Source organism: Morone saxatilis, unplaced genomic scaffold, assembly GCF_004916995.1.
Source record: "Morone saxatilis isolate NCDOM2014 unplaced genomic scaffold, NCSU_SB_2.0 Contig2, whole genome shotgun sequence".
Classification (NCBI taxonomy): Eukaryota; Metazoa; Chordata; class Actinopteri; family Moronidae; genus Morone; species Morone saxatilis.
This window is the reverse complement of record NW_023339762.1, coordinates 2,099,034-2,113,490: the sequence shown is the minus strand read 5'-3', so window position 1 is coordinate 2,113,490 and position 14,457 is coordinate 2,099,034. Positions and strand designations below refer to the sequence as shown.

General features: G+C 41.7%; 3 protein-coding genes across 7 annotated transcripts in view; 2 read left to right on the top strand and 1 right to left on the bottom strand.

The window, feature by feature from the left end:
* Positions 1–4,610, top strand: part of prmt7 (protein arginine methyltransferase 7) — a 9,552-nt gene extending 4,942 nt beyond the window's left edge. The window contains exons 9-17 of the mRNA XM_035665653.1: positions 420–558; positions 643–726; positions 815–862; positions 969–1,058; positions 1,870–2,031; positions 2,285–2,359; positions 2,569–2,729; positions 3,169–3,265; positions 3,523–4,610. Of these exons, the coding sequence (XP_035521546.1) occupies positions 420–558; positions 643–726; positions 815–862; positions 969–1,058; positions 1,870–2,031; positions 2,285–2,359; positions 2,569–2,729; positions 3,169–3,265; positions 3,523–3,681 (1,015 nt within the window). The 3' untranslated portion in view covers positions 3,682–4,610. The remainder of the gene's footprint in view (positions 1–419; positions 559–642; positions 727–814; positions 863–968; positions 1,059–1,869; positions 2,032–2,284; positions 2,360–2,568; positions 2,730–3,168; positions 3,266–3,522) is intronic.
* ciapin1 (cytokine induced apoptosis inhibitor 1) lies at positions 4,559–8,691 on the bottom strand. 4 transcript variants are annotated; one of them, XM_035665661.1, is made up of 9 exons: positions 8,577–8,691; positions 7,635–7,797; positions 7,362–7,505; positions 7,034–7,113; positions 6,718–6,886; positions 5,811–5,887; positions 5,471–5,592; positions 5,305–5,386; positions 4,559–5,215 (listed from the first exon to the last, which is right to left on the bottom strand). In XM_035665661.1, exons 2-9 carry the CDS (start codon positions 7,789–7,791, stop codon positions 5,105–5,107), a joined length of 942 nt encoding a protein of 313 aa, XP_035521554.1. In that variant the 5' UTR covers positions 7,792–7,797; positions 8,577–8,691; the 3' UTR covers positions 4,559–5,104. The 4 variants fall into 4 exon arrangements, with proteins under 4 accessions (XP_035521554.1, XP_035521555.1, XP_035521557.1 ...); XM_035665662.1 differs by having other exon boundaries at positions 8,655–8,691; XM_035665664.1 differs by having other exon boundaries at positions 8,659–8,682.
* A 233-nt stretch (positions 8,692–8,924) lies between these two features.
* Positions 8,925–14,457, top strand: part of coq9 (coenzyme Q9 homolog (S. cerevisiae)) — a 9,502-nt gene continuing 3,969 nt past the window's right edge. For both annotated transcript variants that reach the window (XM_035665660.1, XM_035665659.1), the window contains exons 1-3: positions 8,925–9,074; positions 9,926–10,172; positions 10,339–10,474. In XM_035665660.1, coding sequence (XP_035521553.1) covers positions 9,017–9,074; positions 9,926–10,172; positions 10,339–10,474 — 441 coding nt within the window. In that variant the 5' untranslated portion in view covers positions 8,925–9,016. The remainder of the gene's footprint in view (positions 9,075–9,925; positions 10,173–10,338; positions 10,475–14,457) is intronic.

Genomic DNA, 14,457 nt, shown 5'->3' with positions numbered 1-14,457 from the left:
TCTCCATGTCATGACAAATATTTATGACTGTTATAATCGCCCAATCTGTCACAGTGACCATCTCGAGAGAAAAATCTTGTGTTCCTGATCCTGGCATTAAGTGGTGCTGCATGGTTCCAGTAAATATCATTTTGTGTTTTTCAATGACATTGATTTATTTTTTCTTAATATTTATGCTGTCAGTTGACCCATTGGTGTAAAGGTCAGGGGTCAGTAAAATCATTAGGAATCAGACTGTGTGGAAGTCATACCCGAGGAGCAAAAGGAAATTTTACTTAAAATAGGGTTAATAATAAAAAAAAGGGAACGGTAATCTGAGTAGAAATATTTTGAAGCTGAATGAAGATCAACTATAAATACCACAAGTAGAGTTAGTTCTGGTGCCACGCTCTAAATGTTCTGTATGTTGATGTTCTCAGCAAACAGGACCCACAGACTGACGCTCCTCCCTCTCGGCCGTGCTGTACCTGCCAGGCTCACCTGGTTTGGACCCGGCCGCGGTTCGGTGAACTCAACGACCGGCAGCGTACAGAGAGCTACGTCAGCGCGCTGCGCAGTGTGAGTGATGGCCTACCAGAGTCCCAGCTGTCAGTGAATGAATGGATGTGACTGTTCTCTGATTGCCCACTGTGTTAACTCCAGGTTCTCAGGGAGGACAGTGTGTGTCTTGGCGTCAGTGATGGAAGTCTGCTTCCTGTTTTTGCTCACGTGCTTGGAGCCAAAAAGGTACTACGGTTAGACCATGTGGGCACGTACTGTACCTTTACAAACCAAATACCTTCAGACTCTGATATTGTCTTTTTATTCTCTCTAGGTCTACGGTTTGGAAAACTCCAGAATGTCCAAACTGGTTATTGAACAGGTAAACAAGAACTTTGAGAACTGTCAGATGATCTTTGATCAATTGTACACTTTTAGGTGTTTCAACACAATAACACAGTGCTGATGCTACACATTCTTCTCTGCAGGTGTTGGAAGCCAACTCGATGAAAGGAGGTGTGGAGCTGCTGGAGATCAGGCCTGAGCAGCTGACCAGTAATGATGTAGGAGCTGAACAGGTACCTTTGGACCAATCCTTCAGTGATGTGCATTGCCGTCTGCCTTTATAGACTAATAGTAATAATAGTAGGGTAAACACAAGTGTTACCAATGGTACTGAGTAAGGTTCCGTTCCATTCAGTGCAAACAGAGTCTATTGTGCCTGTTGGCTCACTTGAAAGGCTCTGCTACACTAAGTGGAACGGAACCTTTAGTATCATTGGTAAAACCTGTGTTTATTTTTTATACTACTTCATGTCAAAATGTGAAAAAGGTCTGTTGGTTTTAGCATTGGTTTGTTAAAAAGAAACTGCTGTAACAATCAAAAAAGTTTAAGGTAAGGGATTTTAAATACTTGACAAAATTACCACATCATCAATTTATGCAAACATTGCTAAAAGGCAGCACGGTGGCTCAGTGGTAAGCACTAATTCTCCAGTCAGTGCCCTACATTTGTCTGTAACACAGTAATGTAATACATTAATGTTCCTAAATTTGGTAATCACATCATAGTTACTGAATGTTTTGCTACAATATCCAAGAAATGTATGAGAGCGACGCCGTAGAGAGGCTGTTTAACCGGGTCGGTCTTGTGCTGACTCTGAGCAGGAACAGGTTGTCTGACAAATGATGTGAGAGACTAAATGCAAATGTAAATGCAGTTTACATTACGTGATCTCAAGCAATGTTTTGAAGTAAACCAAATGTTCAAACCAATCTGATATTTGAAGCCAGTAATCCCACCCACATGTGTTTTGTGCTATTTGTTAAGCCAACTAAAGGTCAGAACTGTGTATCTCTGCAGTGAGTGTAAAGTATCTCTTCTTCCAGATCTCAGTCCTGATGGGTGAACCGTACTTCAGCACCAGCCTCTTACCTTGGCACTCCCTGTTCTTCTGGTACTGTCGGACCACCCTGGCAGGTCTTCTCCGGCCCAACGCCACCATCCTGCCCTGCTCTGCCACACTTCACATGATGGCTGTAGAGTTCCAGGTGAGACACACGGGAATCTTTTTCATACATTTAAATTACTTCTAGCATTTAAAAGAAGGAGCAGCCATTGTTGCTTTTTGTATGTCTGTTTTGCCTCATTCAGGATGTCCTTGACTTTTTATAGGAGACTGAAGTTCTCCATCATTTTTGAATGGTTTAATGCAAAGTTCTAATTGGCTAGATTTTCATTTTATAGAAATAAAATGAAATAATAAATATTCAAGTTTGAATTTGTCTCTATGATGTCTGTTAGGATTTGTGGAGGATACGAGCACCGTGTGGAACATGTGAGGGCTTTGACGTCACACCCATGGACGAAATGGTCCAGGTAAGATTTTCATGCATATCATTTACGCATTATGTTGCATTATATTTATCTTAGCAATCAGTTTTTACTTTTAGAGTAATCTCCTGACCAGAAAGCAGAATCCATAACAGCAGATGAACACCTGGATAAATTGTTTGTTTGTTTGTTTGAGTTTAGCTTTAAGTCTAGTTTGACTTTCCCCTGTGGTTCCAATCCATCTGTCCCTACAGCAATCTCTGGATTTCCACGAGTCCCGTGAGGCGGAGCCCCATCCTCTCTGGGAGTACCCGTGCCGTGCTCTGACCCAGTCCTCAGCCGTCATGACCTTTGACTTCACACAGTGCATCCCTCAGGAGCCAATCAGCAGTCAGGGCTCACTGCCTCTCATAAGGTACTGACTCAGTACGAGATCAAGGACCAACTCATAATATAATATTTAACTTATAAATAAGTTAAAAACTGTTTTTTTTTTTTCTAAGTCACTGTTTGTCAAACTTTACAGCGCTTATCACATCAGAAAATATGAAGCTCTCCAAGTAAGCACCGCTATGAGGGATGTTAAAATAGACAGTAGTGTAGACGCAGGAGGCAGGTTTATTCCTAATAAGATGATTTATTATATATATTGTTAAATCTGAATGGAACCGCTTCAAGAACTAGAGGAAGGGCTTCCTGGTTCACACTTCTCTTCCTTATAGTTCCCATTCGGAGCCAGGATTGCAGTGTTTTTGCAAAAGTGAATCTGAACAGCTAGACCCGATGTCCCCTGCAATGTGCTATTCATGTTCTCTTACAGAGTTGTTAATAGTCTGTTTAAATGTCTGTTACAGGACTGGTCGTTGCCACGGTGTCGTGTTGTGGATGGAGTATCATCTGACCGATGACATCGTTGTCAGTGCAGGTCTGATTGGACCAATCAGTGAGCAGGTATGAGGGCCTTCACCGGTCATCTTTGTACCCTCAGATTTTCCTGCTTGCTGTATTCTTTGTTGTCTGCTGCACTCATCTCACTGCAGCTAATAGGATTCTTGAAGCATAATGCGATCGCCAGAAGTAAAAATGGAATGTAATTAAGATCTACAAGTTGTAAAGTTTGACTTAGAATAGTTTGCAAGTATAAACACAGCACAGTTAGGATTGTTGGTGTTGGATTGTCTGACGGATTCACGGTGCTTTCCTTGCAGGGCGAGTGCGAGTGGAGTCGACACAGGAAACAGGGAGTGTATTTCCTCAGGTCGCCGTGGGACAGCTCAGGAGATGGCAGAGCCGCCGTGTCTTACAGCCTCACCTTTGAACCCAGTTTAGGAGACATAAAGATGGACTTCAGCGTCCAGTCTCAGTGATGTGGAGCACCTGACTGAAGAAGTGACTCTTAATGACTTTACCTCACATAACTGTTTGTGTTTTGGGTGCATCTTTAACAACCGTGGTTCAGCCAGTGTGGTTTTGTTGTTCTGACCGAAGCTGCCGTAACTCAATATCTGACCATTATTATCCCCAGCACTGAGCTGAAGTCAGTGTTTTAAGACTGTGGAACATGAAAACTGCCCACCACATCCCTGTTGTTGTAATGTTACCAATAATATTCTTAATAATTCATATTAATGGCTACCCATATGTAACTGCTGCAGTATTTAGCTATTTTACAGTAAATAAACACTGAAATCCATCAGAGGTCACTGAACCTGCGGGTGGATATTCCAGGGAGGCAGCCGTAACCCACTGCTCACAGTTGCTGTGTGTCCAGCCAGTTGGGGATGCAAAATGGTATGTGTTAAAGTAACCTATTAAGGTCACCAGTTTATATTTTACCAGAGTCGACCAGCAACTTTTAAGAATTACCGGCTCACCCATCTAGCAAATCCAAACGTGTTGTAGGAATGTTTTATAAAGTTTTATATTGGCTGCCCAGTGTTTGGTACCTTTCTTGTCAAGTTCTCTTGTGTTTGAAGAACAGACTGCAGGGACATCGCTGCTCAAAATGCTTTAACTCTAATATTATTTCAAAAACTGTTACTGCTGGACACTGTATGTTCACTGAGAACCACACAGTGGACATACAGTGTCACCTGGAGTCCCAATAGTGATGAAGTATTGTGCTGATATGTAGTGTATGAGATTGTACCATCAGAGGACTATTAGCCACACTCAGAGTGAAGAACAGAAGTGTGGCTCGAGTTTGTTGTGTTAAAATGAAACAAGAAAAGGCAACAACACGTCTTACTGCCAAACTGTTTGCCTTTATATACATAATTAAACTTTTTTAAACGTTTTTATACTGTTTGTATGGACCTCTGTATGCTCAAATAGTACTGGTAAACCTTCTGTAGTTTCTGCTTTATATTGTAAGTGTCAGTGGTCAGATGTTAATAGAACTTCAAATGAAACGATGAAATGCATTTTAGTGCTTTTAAATACTTCCTAGAAGCTCTAGAGGAGATTCTCACACCATCATTTGCATAATTAACAACAGCAGGAGGAAAACTGCAATGACAGTGCACTTTTTTCATTCAAGTCTCACTCTGGCTCATTGTCATAGCTGCATTGGCAAAATCTCAAACTGAACTATTGCTGGTACATGAAGGCATCACAATCAGAACATCAGAAACAAGACGATGTGTCGTAGTTTCAATCACAGATCCCCATCACATCTTCAGTGAGCAGCCTTCCATTCAGTGTGTCTGCAGAGGGAGTTGTGACTCGGGGTGGATGGAGGAAAAAAAGGAATGTAATGTTTCAATCAGGAGCAGAACCGTCTGTGATATTTCAAGCGTCTGTCAGGGTCTTGTTGTCCAGCACAATCTTCTCTCCTGGTTTGAACGCCGGCATCCCCGCGTACGGACAGCTGGCACATCGGAACGCGTCACCAAGGTAACACTGCCACAGAAAGAAATGAAGTATGATAGAAAACTATGCTCAAACATGGTGAGAATTTGAAATGGAACAATCTAAATATATATACTCACACTTCCACAGGCAGATTTTGGTAGGTTAGTCTTTTGTTTTCCTTTGCTCTCCTGCTCCAACTCTTCAGCAAGACCACATGAGCTACACAAACATGCAGCATATTGCATCATATAGTGTTCGAAAACACACAGATAAATGTACAATAATATTTTTGAAAGAACTCACCAGTTCTTGCAGGCTTTCTTCTTCTTGCCGGCTCCCTCTCCACAGCTGGGTGCTTTAAGAGAAGCTGGGTCTGGCTTCTTCAAGTCATCTTCATCCAGCAGAGCATCAGAGTCCACCAGATCCTAGAGAGACCGAACCGAACAGACAATAGAGGACTAAGTAAATGCAGGGGAGTACAGTGTACAGCAAGACATGTGCATGACAGATATATTTCTTCAGGAAATTCATCAAGAGTGGCTCTTAACATGCATGACAATATGTGAGGTGTTACACTGCAGGCTAATCAAACTGTGTTTATTGTATCTACATTAGGACACAGATAACAACATCCAGAACTCACCACATCATCATCATCCATGTCATTGGCCGACAGCGTCCACATTTTGACAGTGTTGGGATCCAGAGCAGGTTTCTCTGCTGAAACCACAGATGTTTGCAAATATTAGCTTCAGATCAACAGATGATACAACTTCACAGCAAACTGACACTGAGTAACATCAGCAAATACAAATATACTCAACAAAATGTATTTTAGCCACCTAAAAAAATCCTCAGTTAAGTATAAGCTATATTTGCAATATGTTCACAGTTTTGCTTTGCTCTCTCCACATCCACCACACTCCTCACACAATCACACAAATGAACCCATCGAGGCAGCAGTGGACCAGCAACTCCTGTGTGCAGCAAGGTAAAATTGCTGTTTTTGTTAATGGAGTCTGGTGGTTTTGAAAGCATCATCATTGGATATAACGGCTTCAGTTTGCTGTGGGAAAGCGCTGTCTGACGGCAAGGTAAAGTGGTGAAATTATTTTAAATATAGAGTACACTTACACTGATATTTTTTAGACAGTACCTCAGAACCCCACTTCAAAAAATCCCTTTAAGGCCAGTTGCACAAAGATTAAATTGATGACCATAAACACCAGAAAGCAGAACTTATAACATTGTTTTACAAACGTGCCATGGATCACCCAAGATGCAAATTTGTAAGAAAATATGAGAAGAAGAAAACAGTCTCAACTCTACACTATCTCTACCAACCGAAACAGATGGAAAAGCTATCATGTACGCACATTTGTAGAGCCAGGGTTGCTGAACTGTCCTCAGAGGAGCCCCATTTGGTCAGTCACAGTCATTTTGACCAATATGAGACATATTATAGTTTTGTCAAATGTTGACCAGTGGGTTCAGAGGCAGGCGCAGCAGACACATGAAGAAAAACAAGAAAACAGGCCTTATACACCTACCTGGCTTGGGTGTCTTTTTCCCAAATGACAGTTTAATCTGGCTGGATGATCCCACCTCAAAGTTGGGTTTGGAGGCAGATATGCGGACTCTAGACAGAGTGTTTCCCTGGTAACCAGTGGCAGTTCTGAGGGAGCTCAACGCCTCAGGACTGAGTTCTGCTTTGCTGACCTGGACGGGGAGGAAGCACGAGGGTCGACTGATGTAAGATTTACTTGTGTTCTCATGTCGTCTGTACATTGTGGTTTGGTAAGTGCGACTCCTCCCTCTCCTGTCCAGTGTACATTAATGACCACATGTGTGAACCCACTCGCTCACCTCGGTCACTGACATGAAGCCCGACAACTTCAGAGCTGACATCAGCTTCTCAGCAGTCCTCACATTCTGTGCGTCAGCTCCTGGAACACAGTCAGAGCAATGCCAATTTTATTTATTCTCATTAAGTTTTGAGGGGATTATATCTGTGTTAAACAGAATGTTGTGTACTTTTCCATTTTTAATGACATGATGCGAGTCCATCTTGGAAGACATGAGGTTCAGAAATCCTTCCTGTTATGACTTTTTCCAACATAAAAGGTGCATATCATTGTATTTTCCTTAATAAAAGTCATCATAAAGGAATTTAGAACAACACTTTCTCTCTCACCTGTAACTGCTTCATCCAGGACTAGCTTCCCGCCAGGTTTGAGCACTCTGGCTAACTCTGCTAGAGTCTCGGAGCTGTGGACGGAGGAGCTGTCAGCCAGAAGGCAAGAGAGCACGCAGTCAAAGGTGGATGCTGAATGGGAGGCTGAGGAGGAGAGAGGAGAGGATCACTTTACTCCTGACTTTCGATTCAATTGTCACACTCCATGCTGAACCCACTCAAGCAAGTGTTTTGGAGGTAAAATACCTCAAAATCAGGATAAGAGTCACTCACACAGCGATAATCTCTCCATGTTCTCCACTGACACTTTGCCGTCTGCACCCACAATGGCACCCAGTTCCTCTGCATACTGTTTCAGGGCTGCTGGTGCTGAAGGCTGAGTCCAAACCAACAGCACCTTGTCACCTGCTTTAACGCCAAGGTCTGCCATGACTTCCTGGAGAAAAGTACACATTTATAGAAAGAAATGAGAAAAACTGGTTGTTGGTTGCTCAAATTTTAAAAAAATGTGTACATTACAACAACAGCAACAACATATAGAATGTCTTATTAAAAAGTTGTTATAATTAAAAAAAAAGGGACTACTCTGCCTGTGGATCATCTTAAAGTGAAGACACTGGAGATGATCCAGTCAGACACACAAGTGAGCCAACTGATAACACAGTGCCGTTATACCACCACGACCACAGTATCGGTTATAACAAACAGGAATAAGCTCTGTTAACACATACATGATTAACTTATGTCGGTCCGTTTCAGCCACGACTCAAACTGTTAAGCACAGAAGTCAGTCCTATGAGTAAAATGATAGAACCTTGGGATTATAGTTGTTATAAGAGCAGCGCAGCTAGCCGTCAGTAGCTAGCCCATTGTAATAATGACTAGTGTTTTATTTTAACGAAAGGTGTTGACATGTGAAAACTGCGGACTGGTCTGGAAGCTTCTCTGGAGTCATTGAAGTCATTTCTATAACGTCAATACATGGCCAAGAAACGTGGTGATATATTTTAGCTTTAAGCCTTAAAATGTAAACGTGAGTTTACTTAACTACTAGTTAGCTTGTTTGTTGACACGGGTGCAAAGCAAAGGTTAGCATAAAGCACATAAAGCGAGCAGCGTGACGCAGAAGACGCCGGTGTTAATTCAGTTCATAAGCACGTTGTTTAGACTGACAGAGTCTGCTTCATGGCTACTAGCCAACACAAATATACTCACACTTTTGTACGACTGTTCTTAATAGCTCCGGTGGTTAAATTACTGAAATAAAAGGACAGCTCAATCGAATGTACTCACTTACTCAGCCGATATCTTGACGGAAGTTTCACTGTCAAGGTACCCAAAGTAAGAAAAGTGTTTTCCGGTTAGAAATGTCAAAATAAAATAATTGTTAGTGTGTAGTAACCTCAATGCTTACGTTTTGGCCATTAAAAGTACCATGTAGAAGTGCAGTTGGCTGTATATTTTAGGGATAAAAAAAGTCATTCTTACACAAAATGCATTTTGTGTTGTTTTTGCCAATTTCTCCAATAGAAATGAAGTGAGTGTGTTATATATTGAAAACAGCATCCTTCTTATTCTTGCTAGCCTGATGAAGCGTGTGGTTCGAGTCGCGCTGGAGTGACGCAGCTGGGTCTAAAAGCACAGGGCAGCGGAATATGGCGGCGCTGCTGAGAGGTCTGCGGGCTGGAAGGGCACTGCGGGGGCTGGGCAGCGGTAAGACAGGACTCCGGTGGTGTCGGTGTTGCAGTCTCATGTTAATAATGGACAGCCTGGGAGATGATTCCTGTAATGTCTTCCAGTTATTTGTTGCATGAAGTAGAAAGGAGCCAGTGTTGACGTTAGCTGTCCGTGCCAAAGTCACTTGTGGCAGAAGGTGATCATGGAGGACAGAATTGGACAACATTATGTTGGCTGTGGCTTTACAGAACAAATTAGGCGGATAATTGTTGGTTGACATGGTGCTACGGGTTTGTAGACCTCAGTAGTTAATGGTAAACAAGTTCCTGCACACGGGGGGCGTCGTCTCTGTGGTTATGCAAGCTGTCACAGTATGTTTCTCCTATAGTGGCTATATATAGCGTTGACTTCCATGTGTTGTTGTTGGCACTGATTTTTGTGCCTTAAAGTCTGTAACTTCAAACATCTGCATATAATTAAATGCAGGTGTGCAGAAGTTCTTTCCTGTAGAAGGTGTCTGCAATATAAAAACCATTCAACCATTTTATATAGGGAAGGGTGAATCTTTATCTGCTGTTTTATATCACTGCTGTGTACCACACTGAACACATGGAGAAGAAAGAAATTCACACAAAGCGTTGATTTTATAGGATGTAAGAAAACCTATGAAAGAGAAACAGTAGGCATATATCTCTGCATTTTGTTCATTTCTGTGAGGAAAATTTCATGAACTTATTTAAGATCTAAACTTTGAAGACCTAAACACGAGCTATATTCACAGAGCCTTCACTCTGATAAACGTTTTTGATTTTGATTTTGATATAAATGTAAGATTTCATTCCTCCCCAACCCAGTCCTTTGAATCTAACATATATATCTCCCTACAGTGGTGGCTGCACCAACAGCAACAAAGCCCCAGTGCAGCAGCCTGAGACGAGGCTTCCACCGTGCAGCGCAGAGGCTTCAGGATGAATCCAAATCTGACAAACCCCCCTCCTCCTCCTCCTCATCCTCATCCACAACCTACCATGAGCACTACCAGGCTCACTCTGCCCATCAGGACACAGCAACAGCTTCTCAGGAACACTCAGCGTCTGATCCAGCATCTGAGGAGGCTTCCGGGCCAAACACCAGGTCGGTCAATCCAAAAACACACAGAACAATGAACTGAACAATGGCTGCTGTGGGAGAAGTAACACATTTATAATTCGTCAGAGGGCTTGCTAACTGACCTCTTCTCACAAGATGAGTGTGCTTCATTTGTACTGAAACATGACTTTTTGCGTGTGTCTGTGGGAAGTTACCAGGACCAGGGAGGAGAGCAGGGCGAGGAGTACGAAACAGAGGAGCAGCTTCAAGCTCGAATCCTGACCTCTGCTCTGGAGTTCGTCCCACAGCACGGCTGGTCACTGGAAGCCATTGCGGCCGGTGCTGAGGTGAGCCGCTGTTAGAAATGAAAAGTGGAGTAGCTTTGGTGCAAACGCAGGGAATAGTCAGGACACAAAATATGGTATTATTTTATTTTATGGCGTTTATTAGCTCCATCTCACACAGAGTGACGCACATTGAACTTTGACTGTGTTACTTTTGAAAGAAGAAATAACACATTCTTCCTCTTACAGATGAAAAGTGGAATTCATAAGCAACAATAGACACCTTGCTCAATTCAACAGACTCAGGGGTTTTGCTGCTACAACCTTACTTCATCTGGTATGACCAGTAGCTTATGGTTAGCATTAGGCATGCACTGATACCACTTTTTTTTTTTTTTACACCAAATACAGTACAAGCACTTACCTTTGGGTACTTGCCAATACCGAGTACCAATATGAGTACATAGTGATACCATTACAGTTCTAACAATGACTTCAAAAACATATTTATTCAAGTTTGCCAAAACCTTAATTTTAAAACATTCCATTAGAACCCATCATGATACTGTTATAATTTACCTTTACCCAATACTCATTTTTACTTAATAGTGTTTGAACACATCAAAATGCAACCCAATGCAACTTAAGGATAACAAGAAGCCAACAGCAGCTCAGTGAGACCAGGCTCTCAGGAAATTGTGAGCCAGTTATGATCCTTGCAGCAGGTATTATTGCTGACATGCCCGCGGCTGGGGTCACTACTGCAGGAACATTTCAGAATCAGTATACTTTTCCTGGGTCTCGCTCCTCAGTGGACTGAGGGGACATCTATTGATTGCTAACAGTAACAGCAAGAGAGGAGATGATCAACTGTACTATAAATAAATGCTATGGATGTGATTTGATCAAGTTTGTCATTTTCTTAGTGACAGGCAAATATTAATAATAATAATAAAATCCCCAAATACCCCTTGTGTCCAGGAAGCACCCCTTGGGAGATGTTCGTGCATCCCAAACACATTTTCAGTGGTCTCTGGGACAAAGGGATGCTGCGAGCCTGGAGCCCGAGGTTAACGTCCCGCTGCCGTAAAAGTAGAATCGGTGTCGGTGCATCCCTAGTTAGCATGCTTTAGATACGTAATCCTGTACCAACAGATCCATATTATCACGTGTTGATGTTATTCAGCAATATTTACATAGTATGCCCTTAATGATCCTCTCCTGACTATATTAAGACATTAAGACAGTCTGCTTGGAAAAGTTAAAAGTATAATTTCCTCAAAGTAATCTCCTCCTTGTACCTCATTAAAACCTCCAGAATCTCTGAATATGCAAATGTTGTTAATTTCTAAAGTTTTGCTGCTGGACACAAAATGTCTCCTACTTCACTGTAAAGTCCATTCTCAGTGGATGTGCACTGTTGGCTTCAAGTCTTCCAACTTCATGGAACAATCTACAACTGCTACCCAAGTCAATTCTGTGGGAGCCCAAGAGGATTGACGCGTACACCCAGTTCGAGTCCTGGCGGACCTTTTGTTTAACCACCCATACTCTCAACGCCCCTCATATCTAAACTATGAGCTCTCTTATTTTTTTCCAGGCCCAAACACATAGAAATAAATGCCTCAAAAAAGTGTCTGAGACAACGTGTTTGAATTGAGTGGAGAGTGTCAGGTTCCTTTGAGTTAAATAATGCTGTTATCTACTGCTACATGCATCTTGTATTTTTGTGTAATGGTAGATTTGTGCTGTTGTTGCTAACCAGATCTATGGGCCTTCTACTGAAACATTCCACTGTATGTTACAATGGAGCCGGGAGACTGTTGTGCTACCACTCTATTCTGCCGACTGCAACTCGAGAGCCATCGAAACGGAGATCCTTCTCCGATACCACAGCGAGGGAGTCCAGCTGCGCCACGTAGGACGTATACGTGATCAACATACTATATAATATTATAGGTATCTTTTCATTAGTGTATAATCATAAATATAACACTGAATGTAGGATTTGTTTGCTTTCTGGTAACCCTTAGAACGAGCCTTTATCATCTACAGATTCTGCCAGGTCACTTCCCACGGGAGCCAGCCATGTTTTGTCAAAACATGTTTTCCACAGTAGCCCAGAACAGACAACTAAAAGGCTGTGACTAGGGGGTGTTGTATTTTTCACCACATTTCGCTGCCACTGTATGGGAATGTGTGGGAAGTGGGACCACCAACCTAAAAGCATCTGTATTCTGACACGTGGGAATGAAGACGTTTTTATCAGCTCTGATTGGTTGTTTTCGTTAGGCACCGTGGAATTCTTGCAAATACATTGGAGCACTAGGAGAGCAGACTTTATTTCCACAGATACTTGTTTCAAATGTACCTACTGCTCATGATATGTGAAAGTTTCAGAAATATGACAAATTTTTTTTTTATGACTTACTGCAAGCCTTTAGGGAAAAAGACTGGGATCAAAAAGTGAGTGAATAATGAATGATATGTGCTGGAAGTGATCGTTTTCTGGAAGCAGAGGATGCTTTGAAGCTATCCAAAACACACAAAAAGTAAGCACAAGACAGTTCAGAAAGGTTAACGTGGAAAATGAACATAAGCCATCTAGTCTGATCATTTTCTTTGACTTGTCCTGACATGCACTACATCGTGGCTCGCACTACTTCTTGCGCAACACACACTGCTCCTGTTCTTCACGGCTTGTAATGAGGCATCACACGATCTCAAGAATTCATCATGACATTATTCATCAGTCGAACTGGATTCCCTCTGGCAGCTCTATGCAGTGTGGCATCAGCCATCTTGCACGGCATTACGCACACAACCAGCCAATGGCTGTTACATCTGCGACAGGCCCCACGATACACATCAAAAATCCCACCTCACATCCGGGGCCCCACATAATATGCATGTTCAAATGGGATATTTTAATGACAACAGAAGATAAAGATGAGTTAAAGAGATCAATATTTAAAGCAGATGTGATATGTGATACAAACAAAAAAAACAAAAAATTATGTTTATGAAAGTTAAATAAATGAATAATGTGGGAATATAATAAATAAGTGAAATTAAATTAAACGGGATCAAATACTGGAGGAGTGGAACGTAAAGAGTAAAGTCAAGTGGATTATATTGATAAAAATTATGTTAACAGAAAGGGTGTAAGAGAATGGGAAGTGATGATCCATCCACATTTACAGAGCAGCTGCAGTCAATGGGCACAGGAAGATCATTTTTTCTGCAACTTTGTCACAGACCATTTCTGCTTCCATAATGGGTCATAGATTGTATGAAACCATGTGGAGTGTGAAGAAGTAACCAGGGCCAGAATCACAGTATTTTATTTTCACCAAGCAGTGAATAGACAATGTATTGGAGAGAAATGTGTCATGATTTATGACGTGAATGCAATTATTTTAATGTGGCGCTTTGCTTTGTTGCTCTTCCTACAATTTTTTTTCCAAGTTAAACGGGTTATTGCATATCTGAATTGAGGGTCTAAGATATGCTTGTACAGATTGTGTCGGCCCTCTGTATTGTATAGTGGGCTATGTGCATAAAATTGACGTGATTCTGAATACAATTTTTCTTTACACTAAAAATGCTTGTCTACATTAGCGATTTCTCTGTTCACTTGATTGATTTTTCTAAAGTGTTGCACCATGTGTGTCCAGCATACTTACAAAACATGAGATTGACAGCAGGAGGACTTGAATGTGTCGTACAGTCCAACAAAATTCAAAGAGAAAATGTTTCCGAGGGTGAGCACCGGACTAGCCGCAGGCCAATATGATCCTTTGATTATCTGACCTGTGATTCTGCTGGTTGCCCAATTTGTAAGTGGTTGATTGCAACAAAATGATGTGTCTCAAAAAATGCATTGATGTCAGACGTAAACCAAAATCTTGAGCGAAGAACATAGTAATGCTATGAATTGAATATTGATTTATTAGTGCAGCTTTAGTAATTTTGTTCTTTTATAGGGGAATTTTTAATAAGTTACTTCATGTTTTTTTCATCAAACTTACTCATCATTTAAGGCG

Coding starts and splice junctions, on each gene's coding strand:
- ciapin1 (XM_035665661.1), bottom strand. CDS start 7,791: ATGGCAGACCTTGGCGTTAAAGCAGGTGACAAGGTGCTGTTGGTTTGG. Junction 5,593..5,810: donor ACATGGATGATGATGATGTG/GTGAGTTCTGGA, acceptor CGGTCTCTCTAG/GATCTGGTGGACTCTGATGC. Junction 5,216..5,304: donor CAAAATCTGCCTGTGGAAGT/GTGAGTATATAT, acceptor TTTCTGTGGCAG/TGTTACCTTGGTGACGCGTT.